The sequence below is a fragment of the Macrotis lagotis genome, chromosome 6 (assembly GCF_037893015.1).
Source record: "Macrotis lagotis isolate mMagLag1 chromosome 6, bilby.v1.9.chrom.fasta, whole genome shotgun sequence".
NCBI classification, from domain to species: Eukaryota; Metazoa; Chordata; class Mammalia; order Peramelemorphia; family Peramelidae; genus Macrotis; species Macrotis lagotis.
The window spans coordinates 177,865,446-177,891,641 of NC_133663.1; the positions used below are offsets into that span (position 1 = coordinate 177,865,446).

General features: G+C 34.1%; 1 protein-coding gene across 1 annotated transcript in view; it reads left to right on the plus strand.

Moving 5' to 3' along the window:
- Positions 1 to 26,196, plus strand: part of TNFSF13B (TNF superfamily member 13b) — a 56,106-nt gene that overhangs the window by 7,557 nt on the left and 22,353 nt on the right. The window contains 1 exon segment of the mRNA XM_074192021.1: positions 9,489 to 9,545. Coding sequence (XP_074048122.1) covers positions 9,489 to 9,545 — 57 coding nt within the window.

Consider the following 26,196-nt stretch of genomic DNA (forward strand, 5'->3'; position numbering starts at 1 on the left):
AAGTTTGTTGAGACATGGGTTTGAGTTTCGAAGTTCCAAAAAGGAAGACTTCCCTTCTCCCTCCCCCTTCCCTCTGCAGAGGGTGGGAATGGCAGAGAAGGAGAGGGCATTTGAAATTACTGGAGTTGTTGACAGTACAATTTGGAGTTGTTACATTTTGTAAACAGCAATCAACACCATTACGGAGGGTGTCAAGGTTGGAGTCAGAGTCTGCATCAGAGTCCACGTAAGCCATGAAAGGTCTCTGCAGCCAGTCGCAGGTCCAAGGACCCAGGTCGTGCCCAGTGTGCACAGTGCCTTCAGGCGGGCAGCTGGGGCCAAAAAGAACAGCACGCAGGTTCTCTACATCCTGTTCCAGGCTCCACCGCAGACTGCTGCTTGAAAAAGAAATTCCATCTCCTGGGGCATTGCCTCACAGACTCTACTTCCCCCTCACTCCTCAATGTTAAATATTTAATTATTTTCTCACTTTCACTGGTTCCTCTTTGTTTAAAATCAGCTCCCTTAAGTAACAAATCAACCTGTTACTTTCTCCAGAGGCCTCTGCTCTGGGATGTTGCCTGGTTCTCTTGCTTGTATCTGCTATGTCCTTATTCTGGACTTTACTCAGATAACTCCTCCTTTATGGTCCCTTTACATGTTCCATATGTTTAGTCTCTTTTTGGGCACCATATGTAGAGCCCTTTCCCGGACTCTTATTGTTGAGTCCCACTTCTGGACTCCCTCAATCTTTCCCAGGTGAGCACTGGAGGGATGGGAGACAAGGAAGACAAGGAAGACAAGTACTCCATCAAGATCTCCAAGTGCTCCCAGTGCTCCCATACACAACAGCTCTCCCCTCTCTACCTCATCTTCTACAGAAATGCTAAAGTAATTTTCCTTAGATGCAGATTTGACTGAATGATTTCGCTAATCAATAAATTTCTGGGCCTCTAGAACAAAATATGAACTCATCTATTAGACTTTTAAGCTGTCTACAACCTTGAGCTAGGTTATAAATGACTGCCCTTTCCACCTTTTGTGATACACAAACTACCCTTCTTTCTGTTTCTTACATTTTCTTAGTGTGTGGTTTTATACTGATTGTTTCTTATTCACGGAATATATTCCTTCTCCTTTTCTGCCTTATATAATACTTCTCTTCCTTCAAGATGAAGCTCAATAACCACCTTCTATCTTCTAGAAACTTCTAAATGAAACTTTTTCTGTCAGTATCCCTCCTGTTAAATTATGTTGTGAGTAGATTTTACTTATTCAGTTTATATTTATCCATTTGCTTATTTTCTTCCCCCCAAAAATGTAAGCTCTTTGAGAGCAGGGATCCTTTCATTCTCCATATTTGACTCTGGGGGTGGGCATGGTGACTTGGGAATTGGTGCTTAACAAATACTTATTGATTGATATGGTTCTAAGAAACAGTCAAGGTCAAAGCTGTAACTTGAATATTGAATAGGACCTGAATGGATGTAGGGATAGAAGAGAGAATTTTAAATAATAAAAATGATGCTAAATTAGTGAATGATCTATTCAATTAGTGTGAAGAAATATGCACCTTTCTAGGCTAATTGCATTTGCACTTTCTGCATCTTTAAAAATGTGACATTTACTTTTAATTCAGTGCTTTTATATTGTAGTTGTGATAGGTAGAGGTTTTAGGATATTTGATGTATGGACTGATGAGAAAAGATATAGTGTGATGGAATTTAATGGTGACAAAAGAGTTGAGAAGGTCCAAAATAATTAATCTCTTTTCTTCCCATCCCACTTAAGATTTAACATTTGTGGTGAATTAATTAAGGTCATATCAAGTAAAGCACTTTGTAAAATGCAAAGTATTTATAAAGGATTATTATTTGTATTAGTTGATAATATTCATCAATTTGGAGATATAAACTGGTAAGAGCATATAATCAATTTTTCTTATCATATTCTTTGTCAAATGCACAAGGATCAGAGCAACCAGTATGTGTGATCAGATAAGCAAAATATTGTAAACGATGACTAAATAGAGAAACTACAGGTTTATTCAGAGTCATTATTGTACACTAGATTATCCAAAACCTTTAATTATTCAGAATGTTTTATTTATTATAATGGAATAATATATAGAATGAAATTTAACAGTAAATCTTAGATAATTAGGAATCATTTAGACTTTGATTATTAATGAGATGATGCCCACAGTTTTGAAACAATTCATCCCAAGTTCATCATTGTCTTCCTGGAAGTTTTCCTTTTGTCTTTTTATTAGCATCTCTATTTTTTGCATATCTACAATGTGCAGATTTGGTACTAGGGGATAAACAAAGATTTCTAAAGTGAAGTGAGCAATTAAGAAATTAATATCAGAAAAAATAATCTGCTTCACCATAATGGGTTAGAAGAGATTCTTTTCCTCATATGAGTTAAACTAATGAATATAACATATAATGTTCAATTTTATTATAGACAAGCACATAGTAAAATTTTCATGTTGTTTTCCAAACTGTTTTACTTGTTTTCTTCAGTTTTCTTATGTGCATTCAAAAAATGTTATAGGGGGTCCCTATTTTTTTCCTTATCATTATTGCCATCACTCCCTCCCTTGACCTGCCCCCAATTAAAGATGGTGAGGGAATAGCGAAAACAATGAAATAAATTTATAGCAAGTAGTCATAGTTAATGAATTTAAACAGTGACCATGTCCAAAATATATCTCTTTCTGTACCTGTGTATATCACCTCTTTTTCAGGAAATGGGTAACATACTTCATGGATCCTCTATATGTATTATATTGATAAGAATTGTTAAATCTTTCAAAGTTGTTTTCTTGGCAGTTGCTGTCCTTGTATATATAAATTGTTCTCCTGTGTATAAATTGGTCATTTCACTCTGTGTCAGTCCTTAATAGCTTAGATTCTCTGAAATCATTCCATCATTTCTATGTTGCAATAATATTCCTCTTAAACTCATATACTACAAGTTATTCATCACTTCTTCAGCTAAGGCAATTTTAGGAAGCCACTTAAATTCTAACTTTTTTCTTTCTCCCTATTTTTATTTCCTTTCAAGATCAAGAAGTTTGTTTTTCCCATAACTATTTTCCCACCAAATATTTTTTCCTCACTTAACTGCCCTCCTCCAATTCCTGCTATCATGTTCTTCTCTGAATCTTCTCAAACCTAATTCCTTCAAATGATCTTCATATGGTAAAAGCTTGAGATCTTAATCATCCTGATTTCTTTCTCTGGATGCTCTCCAACATATCATTTTTCTTAAACTTTGTTGCTCAGGACTTAATATAATAACATGGCACAAATAGAATACAGAGAAACACTAACTCATGTCTTCAAGAAGCTATGCCTTTGGTAATATGGTCCCAACTCTCATAAACTTTTTGACTGACTCATATTGAATTTGCAATTCATTAAAACACCTAAATCTTTCCCTACAAACTTTTTCTAGCCATGCCTCTCCTATTTTGTACTTGTGAATTTGATTTTTTTGTATCTAAGGGTAAGACTACATTTATCTCATTAAATTTCATCTGATAAGATTCAGCTCAATGTTCTTGACTGACAAGATAGTTTGAATCTTGACAGTCATAAGTCAGATTGTCACTTAAGACATAATATGTACCAGACATTGTACTAAATCGGAGGTACAAAGATAGATAAATAACTGTCCTTAAGGAGCTTATTTAGTTTAGTGTCAGCAGATAAATCTGATGAATACATATCATCAGTGCTTTTAAACAAGTAATAAATTAAGAAAAATAAATAGCAAAAGTCCAAGCACAAACCCATGAGGTATTCCAGTGGAGACCTCCTGCACATTGACACTGAACCATTAGTAACCATTTTTGAATCAAGCCTGGAAATTAGTTCTGAACTCATATAATGTATTATAATCTATTCCACACTTCTCAATTTAATTATGCTTACTTTTTGCTTCTAGCCTTGCCTTTTTTTTTGTTTCAGCTGAAACACAATAAATTCTGCTCCAAGCCCTTGTTTTAACTATTTGACTCTCTTTTCAAGTATATTTTTCCTAAACAGCATATGCTTGGATTCTGGTTTCTAATCCATTCTACTTTCAACTTCCATTTTATAGGTGGGTTCATTCCATTCACATTCACAGTTATTTTTGCTAAATGTGTATTTTGCTCCATTCTACTTTCTTCATTTATCCTTTCCCTCTCTTAATTCTGATCTCCCTCAAAAGTCATTCTTCTCTAAGTGCATCTTCTTTCTCATCTCTTCATTTTTTTTGACATCGTCCCAACATAATTGACTTACATTCAAGGTACTCTATATAGGTAGACTATTTCTAACTTTTCTAACAATAAAAAATTCTAAGGGAGTTACACATATAATCTTCACATTTAGGAATGTAAATAGCTTAAATTTGTTTAGTACCTTGTGATTTCTCTTTCATGTTTCCATTTTTTATGTTTCTCTTGGGTTATGGGTCTGAATGTCAAATTTCCTATTCTACTCTAGTCTTTTCATCAGGAATGCTTAAAAGTTCACTATTTCATTAAATATCCATTTCTTTCTCCTCTTTGCCCTGAAGGATTATACTCAGTTTTGTTGGGTAAATTATTCTTGATTGTAATCTCACCTTCTTTGCCTTCTAGAAATTCATATTCCAAACTTTTCACTTCTTTGACCTAGAGGCTAATAAAACTTAATGTAATCTTGATTGTGACTCTACATTATTTAAGTTGTTTCTTTCTGGCTGCTTGCGATATTTTTTCCTTGACCTGAGAGCTTTGGAATTTTACTATTATACATATATATGTGTATATATATATATATATACATATATATATATACACATATATATAAATATATATATACATATACATATACACATACACATACACATACATATACATGCTATATTTTAAAACATAAATTGGGATTTCTTTTAGGAGCTAATTAATGAATTCTTTTAATTTCTACTTTATATTCTGTAACTAGGCTATTACGGCAGTTTTCTTTAATAATTTTTTTGAAAAATAATGTTTAAGATCTTTTTCTGATAATGACTTACGGGCAGTCCAATAATTTTGAAATTATCTCTCTTCAATTTCCAGGTCAGTTGTTCTTCTGATGAGATATTTGACAGGTTCTTCTGTTTTTTTTTTCATTCTTTGTCTTTTTTATTGTTTCTTGATGTCTCATGGAGTCATTAGATTCTAGAATCCCAATTCTGACTTTTAAGAAATCATTTTCTTCAGTGAGATTTCCATTAGTCATGTGACTTGTGAAAGAAGAATCATAATAATCAGAAAAAACCTCAAGAAAGAAAAAGCAAATTTTAAAAAGTGAAAATAGTATGGTTTGGTCTGCATTCAGACTCCATAGTTCTCTTTGGTTATGGATGGCAATTTCCATCAGAGGTCTTTTGAAATTGTTTTTGATCACTGTGTTGTTTAGAAGAGTTAACTCTTTCATAGTTGACCATCACATGATGTTGCTGTTAATATATACAATGTTCTCCTGGTCCTACTCACTTCACTCAACATTAGTTGATATTTCTTTCTGAAATTTACCTGCCCATGAGTTCTTATAGTGTAAGAATATTCCCTTTTATATCATTTTAACCAATCTGATAGATGTGAGGTGGTACTTTAGAGCTGTTTTAATTTTCATTTCTTTAATCAATTTCTCTAGTAATTTAGAACTTTTTTTATGATTATAGTCTTCATTAATAAACACCCTACTCCCTCCCACCTGTAAGTCCCTGGTTTATTTGACATTTATCAACTGAGGAAAGACTTGTATTCTTATAAATTTGACACAATATCCTTTATATTTCATTTTATTTTATCTTTACAAGGCAATAGGGCTAAGTGATACTTTTTTATTCTAGAAATGAGGCCTTGATCAGAAAACGAGCCATAAAATTTATTTCCCCAGCTTTCTTCTAATTTCCTTCTAATCTTGCTTGCCTTGGTTTTGTTTGTGCAAACACTTTTTAGGTTAATATAATCAAAATTATACATTTTGCATTTCATAATGTTCTCTATTTTTTCATTAATCATAAATTCTTCCTCTCTCCATAGATCTGACAGATAAACTATTCCTCACCCTCCTAACTGGTTTCTGGTATCACCCTTTATGTCTAATTCAAGTACCCATTTTGACCTTAACTTGGTATAGGGTGCCAAATCTGTTTTTTGTTAAATTTCTTTTCTTCAACGAATTTTTGTGCCTCTCTTACTTCCATTTTTTTTAGGTTTTTGCAAGGCAATGGGGTTAAGTGGCTTGCCCAAGGCCACACAGCTAGGTAATTATTAAGTGTCTGAGGCTGGATTTGAACTCAGGTACTCCTGACTCCAGGGCCAGTGCTCTATCCATTGTGCCACCTAGCCACCCCTCTTACATTTTTTTTAAAAAGTGATATGTTCTTCAATATTTTTGTGCCTCTTTTATCCAGCTGTTAATCCTCTTTTTTTTATAATTTTCTTGTATCACTCTCATGTCTTTTCCCTCTCTTCTCTATCTATAACTCTTCCACATTGTCTTTTTTTTTTTTTTGGCAAGGCAATAGAGGTAAGTGATTTGCTTAAGGTCACAAAGCTAGGTAATTATTAAATTTCTGAGGTTGAATTTGAACTCAGGGCCCCCCTAACTCTGGGACTGATGTTTCATCCACTGCACCACTTAGCTGCCCCTCTTCCACATATTCTTGTTGGGGCTTGTGCCCAGAAGTATTACAGAGGTATCACTTAGCCCTATTGCCTTGTACATATGTTTTTATGTAGTTGTCTTCTTCTGAGTTTATGAGTTTTGGTATTTTCTGCCAATATAATAATTTAATTGTAAAATTATTTTATTGTTGTTTACTCATATTTCTAGCCCATGTCTTGATTTTGAGCTTTTATACTAAAGTTGGATTTTGTTCACCTTGGGTTGGGGAGGCACTGTCCCAAACTTCAGACTTTTTCATACTGATGTTTAGGAACTACTTCTGGGTGCCTGCTTTTTTTTTTTGTTTTTTTTTTTTTTTGCTTTACAAGGCAGTGTGATCTGAGAAAAGGGGTCTCAGTCTGTGTTCTGGTCCTTTTCCAGGAAGGACCCCTGTTCCCCTGCAGGGAAATGATAGCATTCCCCTTAGGCCTGAAATTGTGATCTGTTTATCAGATCCTCTGATGCCCTGCAGCTATTTTTCTGTCTGAGCCCAGTTCAACCAAAACCTGAAGGAAGTCTTTGGAGGAAAAACTGCATGTAATTTTCTATTTAATTGGGCACATTTTGTATCAGATTTTCTTTATAAATTAACACTCTATTCCCTCCCACCTGTAAGTCCCTGGTTTGTTTTGTTTTGTTTTTGTTGTTCTTTATTTTTTTGGGGGGAGGGGATTATGAAGGAGAGTTGTTTGTCTTTGAAAGTCTTGGGAATGAGTAAATTTAGCCTTCTTAGTATCCCGGGAAGGAGACCAAAATATGACAACAGTATATCTTGCCTTTCTGTCTAACTGGCAGCAGTTATAGTAGTTGGACTGAGAAGGGATAATGTTTATGTGTGTGTGTGTGTGTGTGTGTATATATATATATGCATTTAATGAGAAAAGGATATTTAATTACTTAAAGATAAAGTCCAGTTTTTCTAGCAAATAGTAAAGTATGTGTTCCATAGTAAACACTAATAATTGCTTTTTGATCATTGATTAACTGGTTGAAATTGCTTTTTTTATTCATTGCTATACTGATTAAAAAACAGGTGCAAATATCAGTATTTTTTCCAGGAAGAGATGCTCTACTCTACTATTTATAACACTAACAAATCACTTTCTTTTTATTTATTAGACTTGGCTATTGCTTGTTTGATAAAGTAAGGATAAATCAGAGAGCAAAATGTTTGACCTTCCAATAAGTCACTAGATTCAGTTATAGTGTAATCTAAAAATCATTAATGTAATATTCTCCATCCTTAAGTAACAATTCTTTATTTTGTCCTTTCTTTGTGAATATTTACAATCTTCAATCCACTAAGAACAATTTCATGAAGTTCCATAATGTGGAATTAATTCCTGAAAATTTTTTAAAATTTAGAATCAAATAATCAGTGTTGCAAGAGTAGCAAACATATTGAATATGTTCTGCATTAGATTAGTACCTACTACTCTAGATTTTTATAGACTTGAAATTTTATTCTAATTTTTTTCTTTCCTGGAAGAAACAACTGAAGATTATTTCCCGAAATATAATTGCTTGATTATGCAATCTCATTAAAAACTCATATTTTATTTGGAAAAAGTGTTGATTTCTTTTTTGGTTCAGTGAGCTCATTATTCATTGTTAAATTTCCCAGCTGATTATGCTGCATATTCAACTAAATATGATCAAAATGGATGTTATGACTTCTCTAGTCTTTATAACCTCAGTGTGCTTTACAAACTAATCCTACTGAAGCTTCAGAGACAAACACTTGACATTTTAAACCAAATTGCATTAAAAACTAAAGAGTAATTACAAGGGTTCCATTAATTTCTGGAGCTTCTCTAGGACCATTTGGGTAATAGTGCACATTATTTTGAAAAATTGGTCTTCATACTTACAGTGAAACATCTAATAATAAATGATATCACGATCACTCATGGACTCCACTTTGTGCAGTTTCTTGAGTATTGTGCTGACATGTTGGTATGTGTATCTAACAGTCAATAAGAATTTATAAAGTTATGGCGAGTCACACTGCTATGTTTTGGAGATACAAAGACAAAAATGAAATAATATGTACATACATATATACAAACATATATAGGTATATTTATATATGCACATATACACATAAATTATAAATATAAGGTAACTTTACAGGCCTGCAGAATGTGGTTCTTTAAAAAAGTCTTTTTTTTTTTTTTAGGTTTATGCAAGGCAAATGGGGTTAAGTGGCTTGCCCAAGGCCACACAGCTAGGTAACTATTAAGTGTTTGAGGTCAGATTTGAAATCAGGCCCTCTTGACTCCAGGGCTGGTGCTCTATCTACTGCACTACCTAGCCACCCCCTTTAAAAAAATCTTGATGAAAAACAACGAATGTAGGTGAAGAGGAAGTGAAGAGGAATTGCATTTAAGGCTTGAGGGGCAGAGAATGCAAAGTTATGAAGATAGGAATGTCCATGTAGAAAGAACAGGAAGTAGACTAGTATGACTAGGTTATAAAATATATATTGAAGGAAGGATTGTGTAAAAAGTCTGTGAAGAGTTTTAAGTGTTTAACAGAAAATTATATTTAATTACTGGGGAATCATTTTTTTGAGGTATGAGGGAAGGGAGGAGACATAGTCAGATCTATTTTTATAAATATCACTTTGGTGTTTGTATGAGAGATGATTTGGAGTGGGGAGAACCTTGAAGCAAGAAGACCAGTTCACAGGTTATTATAATGGTCCAGCCAAGAAGTAATGAATATACCATTAGCTTCATTTCTCAAGGAAAGTCATTTGTGTTAGTTTCTTATTACATCTACTGACAAAACTTTTTTGAATTTTAGGAATGCAAGATTGTTTGCAATTGATGGCTGATGGTACCAGTCCCACAATACAAAGAGGTAATGCAATAAATCATATTTTCCCTCCATTTAGATATTCAGATGATAGATACGTTTGTCTAATGCTATCATAATGAATTATAAGTGAAAACATCTGCCTCAAAACTAACATCTCTGTTAAAAATGATTTTAAAATTACTGCTATAGTAGATCCCTTCTGTCAACTCTTTTCTTTCTTAGGCTAAATTTAGTGCCTAATTTCTTCATTCAATTCCAATATGAAATAATTTAAAAATTCTTCATGATCCTGTGGATTCTTCTCTGACATTTACCAACTTACCAGTGTTCTTCCTAAAATGAGTTTCAGAGACCTGAACCTAATCCTTCAGATGTAGTTTGAGTCCAAAACAGTAGAACTTTTCTTCTGTTTTGTCTTTTTTTTATCTTCCATATTACACAAGGAAGTCTAAATTAAAAAAAAAAACTGTGATTGTTGTCCTATTGAATTTCTAATTTCTTATGACATGTAAAATAGTTATTTAAATATTCTTCATGAGGTGATTATGAGAAATGTACTAAATGAACCTTAAAGTAATGCAAAGATGAAATGATATTATAACTATATGTCAAGAACCATAACTAGGCCTTTTTTGGGAAGTAGGACAAGCTTAGGGAGCAGAGATAACCAAACATTTTTCCTTCCTATTGTAAGAATCTCATCGGTCTTCTGGCCTATTATTTACATAGTACTAATTGAGAGTTACTAAAACTCTCATTCCATCTGGAAATGGAAGGAATATTAAAGGCAATAAACTATCCCTTTCATTTTACAGAAGAGGAAACTGAAGTTCAGAAAAAGAAGCCCTGGTTTCTTTGATCTATTAAAAAAAGAATATTCCTTAGTCCTCCAATTGTTTCTTCCCTAATTGGAAATATCAGAATGGATCTTTGATTTCATATGCTATTCCCCAAGTAGTACAGACTTTACGATTTTTTTTAAAAAAAAGTATGTTACTAAACAACAAGATGGGAAGGATATTCAATAAAGGTATTGTGTTGGCCCAGTTAGACCTAGATCCCTTCGTCTCTTTATTGAAATGTTCTCAAAAGGTTACAGGAAGTCTATCAATCAATTTCTGAGATCATTTGTTTTTTCCAATGGGGTATTTTCCATTTTTCTTACTTTTTTTCGTTCTTTTGATTTTTTAAATTGTTTCTTGATGTCTTATGGAGTCATTAGTTTCCAATTACTCAATTGATTTTTAAGGAATTATTTTTTTTCCAGTGAGTTTTTGTTCCTCTTTTTCCCTTTGACCAATTTTGTTTCAAGAGTTTTTCCTTGATTTTTTTGTACTTCTTTTATTAAGTTGCTAATTCTCTTTTCACAATTTTCTTGCATCGCTCTCATTTCTTTTCCCAATTTTTCCTCTCCCATATTTATCTCTTCCTTAAATTCTTTCAGGAATTCTTACTGAACCTTTGTCCTAAACATTTCTTTTCTTTTTTTTTTTTACTTTGAAATTTTGGTTGTGTTGTGTTTTCACATTTTTGTCTTCTGTGTTTGTATCTTGGTCTTCCCTGCCTCCATAGTGAGTTTTTAGTATCACATTCTTTTTCTGTTTGCTTGTTTACTTATTTTCCCAGTATATTTCTTGAAGTTAGAGTTTTTGTTAAAATTGGGCTCTGCCCACTTCAGGTGGGGTAGGCTCTGTCCCAAACTTGAGGCTTTTTTTCCCCTTGCTATTTTTAGAGCTTGTTCTGGGGAGCTACAATTTTTCACTACTTCCAAAGTGGTGTAATCCAAGAAAAGATGTGATGATCATTGCTCTACTGGTCTGTACTCTCATCTTTATTCAGGAAGAGCCCTGTTCCTCTTCAGCCACAATTCCTAGCACTCCTCTTATCCTTGGGACTGTGACCAAGTCCCCTCCTCTCTTGACTGACCACAAGGACTTCTCATTGTCCCAGATTTGTGATTGATAACTGTACATGGGTTGTAGCATTGTCAAAGAGCCCCAGGCTCTTGTTTTTCATTAATTGTCAAACCCCCTTTCTATTTCTGGGTTGAGAGTTCCTGAAGCTACTGCTAGGACTGTTTACAGCTGCTTCCAAGGACACTTGTGTTCCTGAAATTGCCTCTATTTTAGACCTCTATTTGGTGTTTTGGGTAGCTTCTGTCTATGTTGTCTTCACCTGAAAAGATGTTTCATCCTGACTTTTTGTTGGCTCTACTACTCCAGAATTTGATTTAAAGTATTATATAAAAGTTGTTTGGAAGGGAATTTGGGGATAGTTTCACTGGGTAGCTGTCTCTATTCTGCCATTTTGACTCTGTTCCCTCAGTTCTCCAATCTTAATAGGTGTTTCTCCTATCACTGACATTCGGGGTGGAGACATCTTAAAAGCAGATTTTGATGTATATCTGAAGTTCAAGAGAAAGGTCAGTGCTGAAGATATAAATTTTGGAGTTATTTATATGACAGTTGAACTGAGAGGAATTATATCAACCAAGGGGAGAGTTTAGAAAGATAGGAATAGTCCTGAAAATAGGACTTCAGGAATAGTAATCTTAGGGGTTTGGGAAGAAGAATAAAAAATATCTAAACAAGAAAAATTTAGGGGATATGGGGAATATTAAGGGAATGCAGTACTTTTGAAGACAAAGGAAAATATATTCAAAAGAGGGGACAACAGTTTTATATACTCTTAGCAGTTTAGGTAGAGTGTTTGAGATGGTGTTCAAATTGCAATTGGGTGGTGAGAGGATACAGACATCAGATGGGTCTGCTTTTTCATCTAATTTAGACATGAGAGATAGAATGTAGGATGATAGTTTAATGTGGTAGAAGAATAAAAAAAAATTTTATTGTCAGGGAAACCTGAATGGGTCTGTGAACAGATGGAAAGGAATCAACTTTAAATTGATGAAAATTTGATGAAAAAACATCAATGAAAGGAGATGATTAATGAAATAAAGTCCCCAAAGGAATCCAGAGGGGATCATGTTAATAAGTAGAGAAATTAATATTGACAAGAAATAATAACACTCTCTTCTCTTACAGAGGAGGAAGATAGAGAGAATGGGGTGATTATATTGTGTTTTTAGGCATAGAGGAAGTCAAAAGGATGAACTTCAAAGGTCTGGACCTTAGTGAAGTAGTAAAGTAGGTAATATTCTGTAAATGTAAATCCTGGAGCTGAACCTGAGGGCTTAAAGAAGGAAATGGTTTGTGGTAATCTTCGTGGAATGTAATGAAAGGTGAATAAGACTGCTGACCAACAAAAACGGGCAATTGAAGTTATATCTATTTGTCATGGGTGAAATCAGAGTGATCATATGATTTTATCCAGTAATTCTTAGTAGACTGGGAAATGGAAAAAGAGGAGGTGATTGGATAGATACCCAGCATCCAAGAATGGTTGGAACCTCCTGTATACTGGTGGGGACTGGTCAAAAAAAGAATAAGTCTCTTGACCACCAGTCTTTTAGCTTTAACCCCACCTACTACTCAAATCATCTGGTTAATCTTCAACTATAGGTAATTTTCTGCTGTGTAGTTCCTCTAAACTCATTCCCAGGCTGCCTTAAGAATGCTATAAAAAAATGAATCATTGAAATCTCTTTTGAGTCTTACTTGAAACTATCATATTGGAAAGATCCCAGCAATTATGAAAGATCTTTCTCCACACCCTGAGTATTTTGGCACCTATCATCATCCTCTTGGTTCCATTTAACCCATAAAAAGTACAGAAAATCAGTTACTGTAATTATACAGCAATATCTTAGAGAAAATTTTAAATGATAAAATAGAAAGAAAAATCCATAAAGATTAAAAATTAGCAAAGCAGAATCATCTATCTATTGACTGGGAGCATAAGGAAAGCTATGAATGGAAGAGTAGAAATCATCTTGTGCCTCCAATATTATGGCAATTTGCAACAAACTCTGGCTTCTGCTTAGGCAAAAGCAGCCTGGTTGCCCTGGCAGTGGCATCAGTTCTAATTCATTCAGGTAGCCAGTTTCCTTCTCATTAATGATTTCACTACAGTCATTACTGCACATGCACGCACGCACACACACACACACACACACAAAACACACTTCCTCAGGTGTCTTCTGCCTTAATCCCTTTGGATGAAACTGACAGAGAGATAAAGAAAGATAGAAATAGAGACACAAAAATAGATAGAGATTCAGATACAGAGAGACAAACATAGAAAGAATGAGACTGACTTTGGCCATGCCTTTCAGTCCCTCAGTTCTGATGCATAAGCTTTTGAAAGAGAATAGCAGAAATTCAGAGAAATAAGGGATTTCAGGAAACAAGACTAAAAAATAATTCCCTTACATAAACCTAAATTCTTGTCCTTTGTCACTTTGTCATAAAGAAAACTTAAAAAAATCATTCTCCCCTTTGAACTCCAACATCCTATTGTTTATATTCTGTATTCTGAAAAAAAATATTGCAATGTACCAAACCAAAAATCCAAGCTTCCTGATGGATAAATCTTAAGTCATATTGTATACCATCTGAATGTGAAGAGACCTGGCACAGTGGATAGAATTCTAGACACAGAGTTAAAAATATCCTAACTCTGATATTATTTGATCATGGGCAACTTTTTTTTTTTTAGTTTTTTGCAAGACAATGGGGTTAAGTGGCTTGCCCAAGGCCACACAGCTAGGTAATTATTAAGTGTCTGAGACCGGATTTGAACTCAGGTACTCCTGACTCCAGGGCCGGTGCTCTACTACGCCACCTAGCTGCCCCATGGGCAGCTTTCTTAACCTTTTTGAACACAAGAATCTCCTGAAAAAATTAGAATAATATCTGTAGAACCTAAGTCATAGGGACACTTCAAATGAGATAATATATGTAAAGCACTTTGCAAATATTAGAGTACTATATAAATGTAATTTACTAATATCTGTGAGGGGAAAAAGTATGTTGTAACAGAATAAAACTAAGTTGAATTTCTTTTACTCCAAAGAAAAGGTCTTACTGATTTGAATTATGAAATTTTTAAATGATTAAAAATATTTGCTAACTTTACTCAAAGATATAAAGATATAAAATTTGATTTCCCTTTCAAAACTTTAATTCACTTAAATGTGATATGAATAACTAAAAGATAAAATTAAAGAAGCACTTGCTCTTTGCTCTGTTTTTTTTTTTTTTCTGCTAACAGATGTATGCAACATTTAACTGGAAGCAAAACTGAATTTCTCAGAACTAAATAAAACCACAAAAATATATTCAGGTCAAATTCTAGTTTTAAACAACTTGGAAACTTCTTGAAGCTGTTGAAAAAAGTCACCATATTTGCCAAGATAATCTCTGGCAGTTCAGTTCACATGGGAGACACAAGAAGGAAGGATTTGCAGAACTTGGTAAACAAATATGCTATCTTTCATGTTTTAAGATGATAGGTTGACCTCTGTCAATGAAGGTTTTTTTAAAAGTTGTTTCTCCAGTAAATAGTGACTCACTTTGATGACACCTGGCACCCTCTCCCCTTGGTCACTGACAACATTGCATCAATAAGATCATTGCCTGAAATTAAGGGTGCCCCTCTTTCTGTTCAGCAGAACAGAGTGGAGGCTAATTGTTTCACAAGCGGATTCTTGACTTTGCATTGTGATATATGCCTTTTTAGTAAATAACTGGAGTGATCCAAGTATTCCAGAGTTGGAACATTATCTGGGAAATAATTATGATAGAGGTAATATAATTTACAGAGTGTCTATCTTACTGTAAGTATTCTGCTGAGGGTCTTTTTTGTTTCTTTTTCTTTTTGTAAGGCAATGGGGTTAAATGACTTGCCCAAAGTCACAAAGCTAAGTAAATATTGTCTTAAGATCAAATTTGAATTCGGGTCCTCCTGACTCTAGGTCTGGTGCTCTATCCACTGTGCCACCTAGTGGTCACAAAGTGCCTATCTCACCATGATTTAATGGACTGAGAATCTAGTTCCCTATGAGGCAATTTCTATTTTTGTGGAAAGAACCCTAGTTTTGGAGTCCAAAGTCCTGGGTTTGAATTCTGACTGAAGCTTATTAGTTATGTAACTTTGACCAATTCACTTAATCTCCCTTTTCTTTAGTTTCCTTATATATTATTAGGTATAAAAATGCTTACAGTACTTACTTCAAAGCATTGTAAAGTAATACAGTAAAATACTTTATAATTCTAAGTTGTTATTTTTGCATTTTACATTGTTAATACTGACTTGTTTATTCATTTATTCAAAGCAATCATTTGTTAAGTACTTTTTGACTTAAAAAAACTGAACTAGGCACAAGGGGAGATATAAAGTGAGACTGTGAGCATGGAATAATGAAGAAAATGCTAGAGTTAATTTGAATAATGTTTCAGGGACTTGCTAACCATATCATCATGGACAAATCATTTAATTTTTCAGATCCTCAGTTTCCTTAACTGTAAAATGGGAGCAATTTCAGTGTCCACCTCAAAAGGATGGAACGAGCTATGTTTATCACAAATCTTAAAGTTCTAAATAATGTTGTCATTATTACTTTGTAATATTGCCTCCCCCTCCATGGACCTTACAGCTTAGTAAGAGTATAAGACATAAAACAAATTAGTATATGACAACACGAGTACAAGAAATGCAGAATAAATTGCTAGCTAGGTGTGATATAAAAGAAAAAAAGATCATTCGTGGTGGTGGTGGGTCAGGCAAGCCTTCATATACAAAGTGGTTTTTGAATTGAACTGTTGAATTTCAAAGGCTAGGTACAAGTTCAGCAGGTGGGGGTGGGAATGACTATATTCTAGGCAAAGGGAATGGAGGAAGAAAAAACAAATAAGTATATTAATCATAGGGGTGAAATGGTTGAGGTAAGAAAATCAGTTGGGAGAATTTTGAAATAGAATAATTCAACTGGCTGATAATGAGGACTTATATTAGAGTAGATGGATTAAGAAGAAAAAGGAGAGGATAACTGAGAGAGATGTTATGGTGGTGGAATAAATAGGACTGGGTAACAACTAGGAAATGAGATAAGGAAGAGGTATGAGTCAGATAACTAAGGGTTTTGAATCTTGGAGACTGGGAGAGTGATGGTGCCACTGACAAAAGAACAGGTTATTGTTTTTTTACAGGTGGTTGAGAGGAAGAAACCTTGGTTAGTTGTGAGGGTCTAGCCTCTGAGGGGTCCTTGGAACCTGACAGGAGGTATATAGAGTTGGCGAAATGAGTTGAGTCAACAAAGGGGTAAAGGCAGGAGCAGGTTGACTGACTGTCAGCTGCTTAGATTTATTTTTATAGTCTCAGAATCATATCAAACAAGCAAACTAAAATCATTTCCTTGGTTACAAAAGTGTACTATTTTCATCATTAATCATATAGTTCATATGGTTACGAGTCCGATCATGTAGTGGTTACAAGTGTGATTATCAATCATGTAGTTAATTTTCTTGTCCCTGCTCAGACTGTGATGACCTCAACCTGCCTGTTGTCTAGTTTGTTGCTGCATAGTAAAGTTATTAATTAAGCAGAACTTTCCTGATAATAATCTATGATATAATTGTTTAATGGAATGCTTTTATGTTTTTGTGCCGCATATGTAATGTTTTCCAATATGCTTCCTTGACAACCTATAGTGAGGGCAGTTATGTTTGTCTACCCATCCGTTGACTCCTTCAGTAACCAATTTTCCTTTCAGTCCTTGTTAGTAGATGCTACGGTTTCTATGACTTTTTATTCTTTCCCAATAAACTAAGGTTGTTAGAGTTCACATATTGGTCACCTATACTAACTACTCTCGCCATCTTTATCATATATTCCTGTGTATGATAAGTGGGGAAAAACTGTTAATTTCCCTGGAATTCTATCTGACCCATCTGATGTCTCCCTGGAACTCCCAGTGCTGTATTTTCCAAAGATTTCATAATGTTGAAGCCTTTTTGTATGTCTCAGAAAGAGGCAATCCTGTTAAATTTGGACAGAGTTCACAATCTGTTTTATTCAAGGAATTTTTCTGAAATCCTTCCTTTATAGTCATTCCACTATTAGAATGAGTAAAATTTTCAATCAATTAATAGACCTATAAATATGGGTATACGTGGAATCCCTATCCATATTGAAGAAGGAAATGTTGTTCCATCAGGTGGTGTGACCGCCTTGAGTCTTCTTGCCGCGACTGTGTTAAACAGCTTAGAGACCCTGGTTCCCAACAGTTAGTAATTTTGAATGTGACTTCATTGTAGTTTGCTCAGGTATGTATTTTCTCTAGGTCACTGGAAATGTGAATCTAGACATTGTATTTCCTATCAGTCAATGTTTACATGTGTGAATATCTGATCAACCAAATTCCAAGTTGGAGGAATGCAGTCTTTATGAAGGAAGCATAATCGAAAGATCAGGTTATGAGAATATCAGAAATTTTTCTTTAAAACTCTGAAATTCAAGGTGGTTATTTAAGGCATGAGAAAGAATGAGATTTCCAAAGGAATGAGTACACTCTAAGATGAGACAAGGAATAAGGATATTTCCTTAAAAAATACCCAGTATAAGAGATCATTAACACCCAGAATAAGAGGTCAGAGGAGTTTAGTGGTTAGAGATTTTAGAATCAGGCAAACAGGTCTCTGAAGCAAGGGAAGTAGAGATTACCTACTGAGAGGAAGTGGTTGATAGTGTCATATACTGAAAAAGGGACAGGAAAGAGAGGGGTTGAAAGAAAACAGTAACATTCAATGATTGGCAGTGATATTTTGACAAGGAGTTACAATACACTGTCGAGGAAGGGAAGGTCAGTTTATAGGGAAATGAAGAAAGTGGGTGGTGAGGAAATAGAATAATTGAATATAATCTTCCTCAGAAGGTTAGTAGTGAAGAAAAAGAAAAAGATGAAAGTGACTGGATGGCAGAAATCTCAAAGTAAGGTTTTTATTTTTCTTCAAATTTTAAGGAAGCTTCAGTGTCTTGAGAGAAATATGAGGAAGGATCCAGTGGCAAAGATAATAGACTCTAGCACTGGAAGAGATCAAAACATCTTCTGAGTCTCTTCTGAGAATCAGAAGTTAAATGCCTTGCCCAAAGTCACACAGGTAACAAAGTCAAAGTTGAAATCAGGTCTTCTTGACTATAAATCTGGTATGTATTTTTCCCCCTGGTCTTCCATTCTAAAGGGAAAGATTGAAGATGTATGAGAAAGTGTTAATGATTGCTGGAGCATGGTCCTAAATACAATGGAAAAAAAAGATTGAAGAGAGTTAAAAGTATCAGGAAACTTTTATGAAGAATATAAATGTCTCTTTTTCTATAACCAGAGTTAGGGAGGTGAAAATGACTAATAAGGCATGGGATTTTTTTTTTTTGGTCTTTGCAAAGTAATGGGATTAAGTGATTTCCCCAAGAATGAGATTTCTCAATATTAAGTGTCTGTGACCAGATTTGAACTTAGGTCCTCCTGACTCCAGGGCCAGTGCTCTAATCATTGCAGCACCTAGCTGGCCCAATACATAGGAATTTTGAGAAAAAGAAGAAGGGTTCTGAAGATGCTCAAGTCTTTTTTGTTTTGTTTTCTCAGTGAGGGTAATGGGTCTATTCTGATTCAAGGACATTCTATTATAACATATATTTGTGTAATGGTAATTCAGTGGACACTGGTTCATTATACAATAGAATAAAGTAGAATAAAATTGACATTTTAAAGCAGTAGCAATTATAACTTTTTGTTACTTCATCATTCATAAAATTCATTAGATTACTAAAGATTCATATAAAACATGTGAAATGCAGATCAAATTTGATATTTTAGATATTTAATAGCTATCCTATATACTACATTTATGCTATATCATATCAAAGAAATGATTCTAGACTTTTGAGTTTGCCAAGTTAGAAAGGCTTTCAGTATTAGCCTAATGATATCTATTGTCCAAGAATAGTGTTGAGAGATTTTGGACTGAAATTGATAAATTCTTTTTGACCACAGGATTCCATGAGGGCTATGTAATAAGACATTGAGGAGATTATGACCCCTTTCACCATACAGCAAAATCAATTTTAAATAAGATTTTTTATGTTATTGTTATTGTTGTTAATATGAGAGAACCAACAGAAACAAATGAATCACTAAACCTTCCTTGTGATCTTTTAGTTCATCTGGATTTTAGGTTCCTTGTTTGATAAAAAATAATTCATAATGATGCATTTTTTTTGCTTTAGAGTGCTTAAATCATATCTGAAATAGATGTTTTCTGGTTTCTTTTAGATAGTCATTTGGTTGCTATGCATATCAGATGCATGAAGGGTGTAATACTAGAAGCAGACAATTTATTTGCCTTTTACAAGATGTAAAATAAATTGTTTGAAGACTTAAAAATAAAACAAAACTCTAGGATCCTGGAAGATTTGTCAGATATGAGTAATATTTGAGGCTTAATTCAAAGACAAGTAATTGGTAAATATCAGAACTTAGTAGAAGAACAATTCATTTAGTTTTTGCCTAGATGTAGTGGACTAGATGAATTTTGATTATATTTAAGTTTGTTGAACTAAAATAGAAAATATATTTTAAATCCAGGACAATTTTTCCCTACTATATCTAGAATGCATAATTATGATTGGAAACATGTTGAAACATTCTTTTTTGTTTGTTTTTTGCAAGGCAGTGGGGCTAAGTGATTTGCCCAAGGTCATGTAGCTAGTAATTATTAGGAGTCTGAGTCTGGATTTGAACTCAAGTTCCCTGACTCCAGGGCCAGTGATCAATTCATTGCACCATCCAGTTGCCCTTGAGAGAAATATTCTCAAAAATATTTTCCTTGAAGATGATGAAGTAGAGGCATGAACTCACCTAAACTCTCCAAAATTCTCCTCCAAACATCTTTAAGATATCTCAAGTCAAATTCTGAAATAGCAGAGCAACAAAAGGCAAAATAATTTACTAGTCTGACAAGTTGGGAGGTCAGCAAGGAAAGTCTGTGGGATGGTGGTTGAATCTGACTCCCAGTGTAGGTCTCCACAGCATCGTTAGAAGTAGGCATTAGAGGCAGCCACATCAGACAACAGCCTTTCAAGGAGCTTTCAGCCCATAGTTGGTAAGACAGTCTGAGATTACAGGGGACCTTTTGATGGTACTGAGTTGTTGCATGCCCAAACACAATGCAGTTTGAGGTCACAGTTCCAGAGCAAAGAGGGGCACTAACACATGAATACTATGGCCAGAGTGAGCCCTGTCCAAGATTCCAAGGTAGAGAAGAATGCTTGTGGTTGTTCACAAGGAAAAAGGGGGCAATGGTCTTATTGTAAGGATTGGAGCTTAACAGAAGCACTAGCAAGGTCACTTCCTGCGTCAAGTCCTGAGCAAAAGCCAGGAGAGTAATAATCATGCTTCTCTTTAAATCTTACCAACTTGGAAGCACCAAAAACTTTACAGACCTCCAGAACTAGCTCTGATAACAGTAACATGAAAACTCTGAAGCTTGGGACTTCTGCCAGAAAGCAGAGCCCAATTTTAAAATAAAGTTCAAAGTCAAGATATAGAATGGAAAAATGCACAACAACAACAACAAAAAAAACCCTGATTATTGAAAAAATTACTGTGGTGACAGAGAAGATCAAGATACAAATTCAGAAGGCAATGTTGTCAAAGCAACAAACAAACAAAAACCTCAAAGAAAAAAAAATATGACCCCTGGAGTAAGGAAGACTGAGTTCAAATCCAATCACAGACACAAGCCATTTGACCTCTGTTTGCTTTAATCCACTGGAGAAGAAAATGGAAAACCGCTCCAGTATCTTTGCTAAGAAAATCCCATGGGCACAGGGTTATGAAAAGTCAAACATGAATGAACAACAACTACAGCAAGAATGATCAAAGCAATCTACTGTTGGCTAAGAAATAGAGTGGTGGATCAGATTAGGTTTACGATACACAGTAATAAGGGATCGTTTTAATCTAATGTTCAATTAACATGAAGATCAAAGCTTTGGAGACAAGAACTCACTATTTGACAAAATTTGGGGGAAAACTGGAAAGCCATTTGGCATACCATATACTAAGATAAGTTCAAAATGGGCCTATGATTTAGACATAAAGGGTAATGGCATAATCATATTTGGGGTGCATAGAAAATGTTATATTTCTGATCTAGGGATAAGGAAAGAATTTATGACCAAACAAGAGATAGTCATAGAGGATATAAAATAGATAATTTTTGATTACATCAAGTTAAAAAACTTTTGGACAAACAGGCAATGTAGTCAAGATTGGAAGGAAAGTAAGAAACTAGGAAAAATGTATATTTTTACTTCAAGTTTTTCTGATTAGCTCTCATTTCTTAAATATATAGAGAACTGAGTCAAATTTAGAACTGATAAATTGCCAAAGGATACAAGCAGGCAGTTTTCAAAAGAAGAAATCAAAGGTATCTATGGTAATATTCTAAAAATGCTCCAAATCACTATTGATTAGAGAAATACAGATTAAAACAACTCTAAGGTACAAATGCACAACCATCAGATTGACTAATATGACAGAAAAGGAAAATGACAAATATTGGAGGGGGACATAATAATTAGGACATTACTGCATTCTTGGTGGAGTTGTGAACTGATCCAGCTATTCAGGAGAGCAATTGGGAAATATACCCATAGTATAAGATTGTGTTTACCCTTTGATCCAGCAATTCCACTTCTTGTTGTTAACTCAGCCATGTCCAACTCATTATGACCACATGGATCATGGGGTTTTCTCTGCAAAGATATTAGAATAGTTTTGCCATTTCCTTCCTCAGTGGATTATGGTAAATAGAGGATAAATAACTTCCCCAGGATCATGTAACTAGTAAGTGTTTGAAGCCAAATTGTAGCTCAAGTCTTCCTTATTCCACACTCTTTTCCACCTTCTTTTCCACAGAACCAATTAATTGCCTTCCAGGCAAAAAGAGGTTAATTGACTGAACTAAGGTCCCAAGCAATAGCACTTTGAAATATGTTTCCCAAATATATCAAAGAAAAAATACATCAACTTTCTCTGGTTGCAAAAAATGAAAATTAAACAGATGTCCATCAGTTGGGGTATAGATAAACAAGTTGTGATATATAAGTGTGATCAAATAATATTGTGTTAAATGAAATGACAAGCAGGAGGATTTCAGAAAAAAATTAGGAAGACAAGAATTTATGCAAAGGGAAGTGAGCAAGATCAAGAGAACATTGTCTAGAGTAAAAGCAGTTACTATACAATAATCCACCATAAATCCAAGACAATTCTAAAGAATTTTCCAACAAAATTATGGACTTATGAAAAACATCAATTGCCTCCAGAGGAAGGATCAAGGGAGTCTGAATGCAGATTGAATCATACTTTTTTTAGCATTATTTTGATCTTTGTTCTCTTTTAGCAACATGGCCAGTGTAGAAATATGCCTTGCATGATTTCTCATGCATAATTTACATCAAATTGCTATATCAAGGTCAAGGGAGAAAGGGGCAGAGAGAATTTTAAATTAAAATTAAATAAAGTTTAAAAATTCTTGCATGTAATTGAAAAAAATAAAGTAAAAAATTTCCATTATACTAAATATTTATTATTTATACTATGTATGAAATTATTTTTCTATATATCGCAGTTTATAGTATTTTGTTTTCAATTATAGAAGGGAGAAAAGAAAGCAGAATTTTGGCTTGAGAAAGTACTTTCCTGCACCCAAAATGGAGTAAACAAAACTCATACAATATAGATACATACATTTTATATATATATATATATATATATATATATATATATATATATATATATGTATGTATACCCAAAATATACTTCTAGATTAAATTATTTTGACCACAAAATTTGTTTTCAAATTTGGAATTGATTTTTTAAGTTTAATAAACCAGGGAAACTCAAGATTGTTTTTGGGGGGAGAGAAAATAAATAGGTTAACTGCCTTCACAGTAATAAGAAATTTTAAAATGCGATCATACAATTTCCATTATTAGGGGGCGCGGCTAGGTGGCATAGTGGATAAAGCACCGGCCTTGGAGTCAGGAGTACCTGGGTTCAAATCCCATCTCAGACACTTAATAATTACCTAACTGTGTGGCCTTGGGAAAGCCACTTAACCCCATTTGCCTTGCAAAAACCTAAAACAAAAAGATTCAATTTCCATTATAAAAGGGGAAATCCCAGAATTATATTCCTCCTTGTTAGCTTGTCTATGTGAAGCAATAATGTCTAATGTGAAACAGTAGTCCTTGTAATTTCGAGTTGTGAAACATCTGCAGTAAGGAGAAGTAATACATCAAAGTTAAGAAAAATAGTCAAAACAAAAAAAATATTAATCTGTGAATAGTAATCTCCATTAAGACATTTCCTGGTTGGTTTTAATCACATTGCTTTGGACTATGACATTTTACTTTTAGTAGAAGTGTTTTTGGGTTGAGAGGGATTTCATCAACTCCTAACTATACCAGATAAAGAATATTTCTGACAAGTTATTATCCAGCTTTTGCTATAAGTCTTCTAGTGAAGAGGAAAGTACTGTCTACCAAACAAACTCAATTTCACTTTTGATCTAATGATCACATTTTTTCTTACATTGAACTCAAATTTGTGTTTCTCTACCTTCAGTTCATTGTTTTGCTCACTGGAGCCAAGAAAAGCAAAGCAAATGATCTTCTACGTAATAGTCTTTCCCATACTTGAAGACATCCATCAGTTTTTCCTAATAAAGCTCTTACAATTGGTCCTATACATTTTTAAATTTCTCTGGATTTTTGTGTTTGTATTCCAAAGGTTCTACAGAGCTCTGGCCTTTTCCTCAGAAAAGCTTGAAAGTATTCCATTCCATTAGAGGTTAGTATTATAATTAAGAATCTCCAATAGGATTATACTTATCTTTGCAGAGCAAGCTATTTGGAGCTGTAAGCCTATATCTTAGGACCTCTGATCCCAATTATAATTCCTTGGTATTAGAATTATTCTTTCTGGAGGCTTGCAGTATTGTTTTTTTTCTTTGAAATGGAAACTGGATTTTGGCTGTGCCATTCTTAGGCTTGTTTCTTTTGGGGTTCCTTTCAGAAAATAATCAGTGAATTCTTTCTATTTTTACTTACTTTTTTGTATATATTTATTTATTTGTGAGCATGTTGCATTCCATTATTACAATGGAAGTTCTGTGAAAGAAGGGAATATGTCCCCACAATGCCAATATGTGTCCTCAATTCCACATAGTAGGTCCTTAAGATGAAATGCTGCAACTAATGATGAGCCTTTTTAAACTTAGCTAGGCTGTCTTTGTTTAGGTTGTCTAACAATAGACAGAAAGTTCATTACTAGGCCCCTAATAAATTTTTCCAAGTTATGGAACAAGTCAAAACTTTTGCCTTCACTGGGGAAAAAACAGTCACCTGTAGCCAAAGATAAGGAAATATACAACAGGTCACAAACCAATTATTCTCTTTGACCTAACAATTTGGTTGCTGTACTTTTTTTCTACTTTTAAAATTTTTTTGAAAGATTTTATTTATTTTTAATTTTGCAATTTTCCCCTCTAATCTTGCTACCCTCCTCCCACTCCCACAGAAGGCATTCTGTTAGTCTTTACATCATTTCCATGGTATACACTGATCTAAGTTGAATGTGATGAGAGAGAAATCTTATCCTTATGGAAAAAAATAAAGTATAAGAGATAGCAAAATTGCATAATAAGATAACAGTTTAAAAAAAATTAAGGATAACAATCTTTGGTCTTTGTTCAAACTCCACAATTCTTTCTCTGGATACAGATGGTATCCCCAAATTGCAGATATCCCCAAACTGTGCCTGATTGTTGCACTGATAGACTAAGCAAATCCATTACAATTGATCACCACCCCCATGTTATTGTTAGGGTATACAGTGTTTTTCTGGTTCTGCTCATCTTGCTCAGCATCAGTTCCTTCCAGGCTTCTCTGAATTCCCATCCCTCCTGGTTTCTAATAGAACAATAGTGTTCCATGACAGATATATGTATATATACCACAGTTTGTTAAGCCATTCCCCAATTGATGGACATTCACTCAATTTCCAATTCTTTGCCACCACAAACGGGCCTGCTATGAACACACACACACACACACACACACACACACACACACACATATTTTACTTTTTGATTTGTAATAGATTGGGACAATTTCCGTTTTATTATTCCCTAAAATGACACCCAGGCTTTAAAAAAATAGTATGATCTTCAGAGGTTTCAATGATTCTTAAATTACTTGTTCTTGACTTTTTTCTCAAGTCTTTTTTAATATATCAACTTATTTTTTTTAGTCTTTTGATTTTATTTTAATTTTGCTGTCTTATTAAATCATTCTGACTATCCTAGTTCTCAGTAATTCTATTTCATGGATAATGTTTACCACTTTTTGGTCAAAGCTTTTTGTTTTAACAATTCTTTTTTTTTCAGTACTTTTATACATATATATGCATATACATATATGTGTTTGTTTGTGGGTGTATGTATATAAAACTTCTTGCTTCAATTCTTTATGGCATTCATGTAATCCTTTTGTTTTGTTTTGTTTTTCCAAGGCTAAGGGATTAAGTGACTTGCCCAAGGTCACACAGTTAGGTAATTATTAAGTGTCTGAGACTAGATTTGAACTCAGGTCCTCCTGACTAGAGTTGGTGCTCGTGCTCTATCTACTATGCCACCTAGTTGTCCCCATTTATGTAATTCTTAGGGAA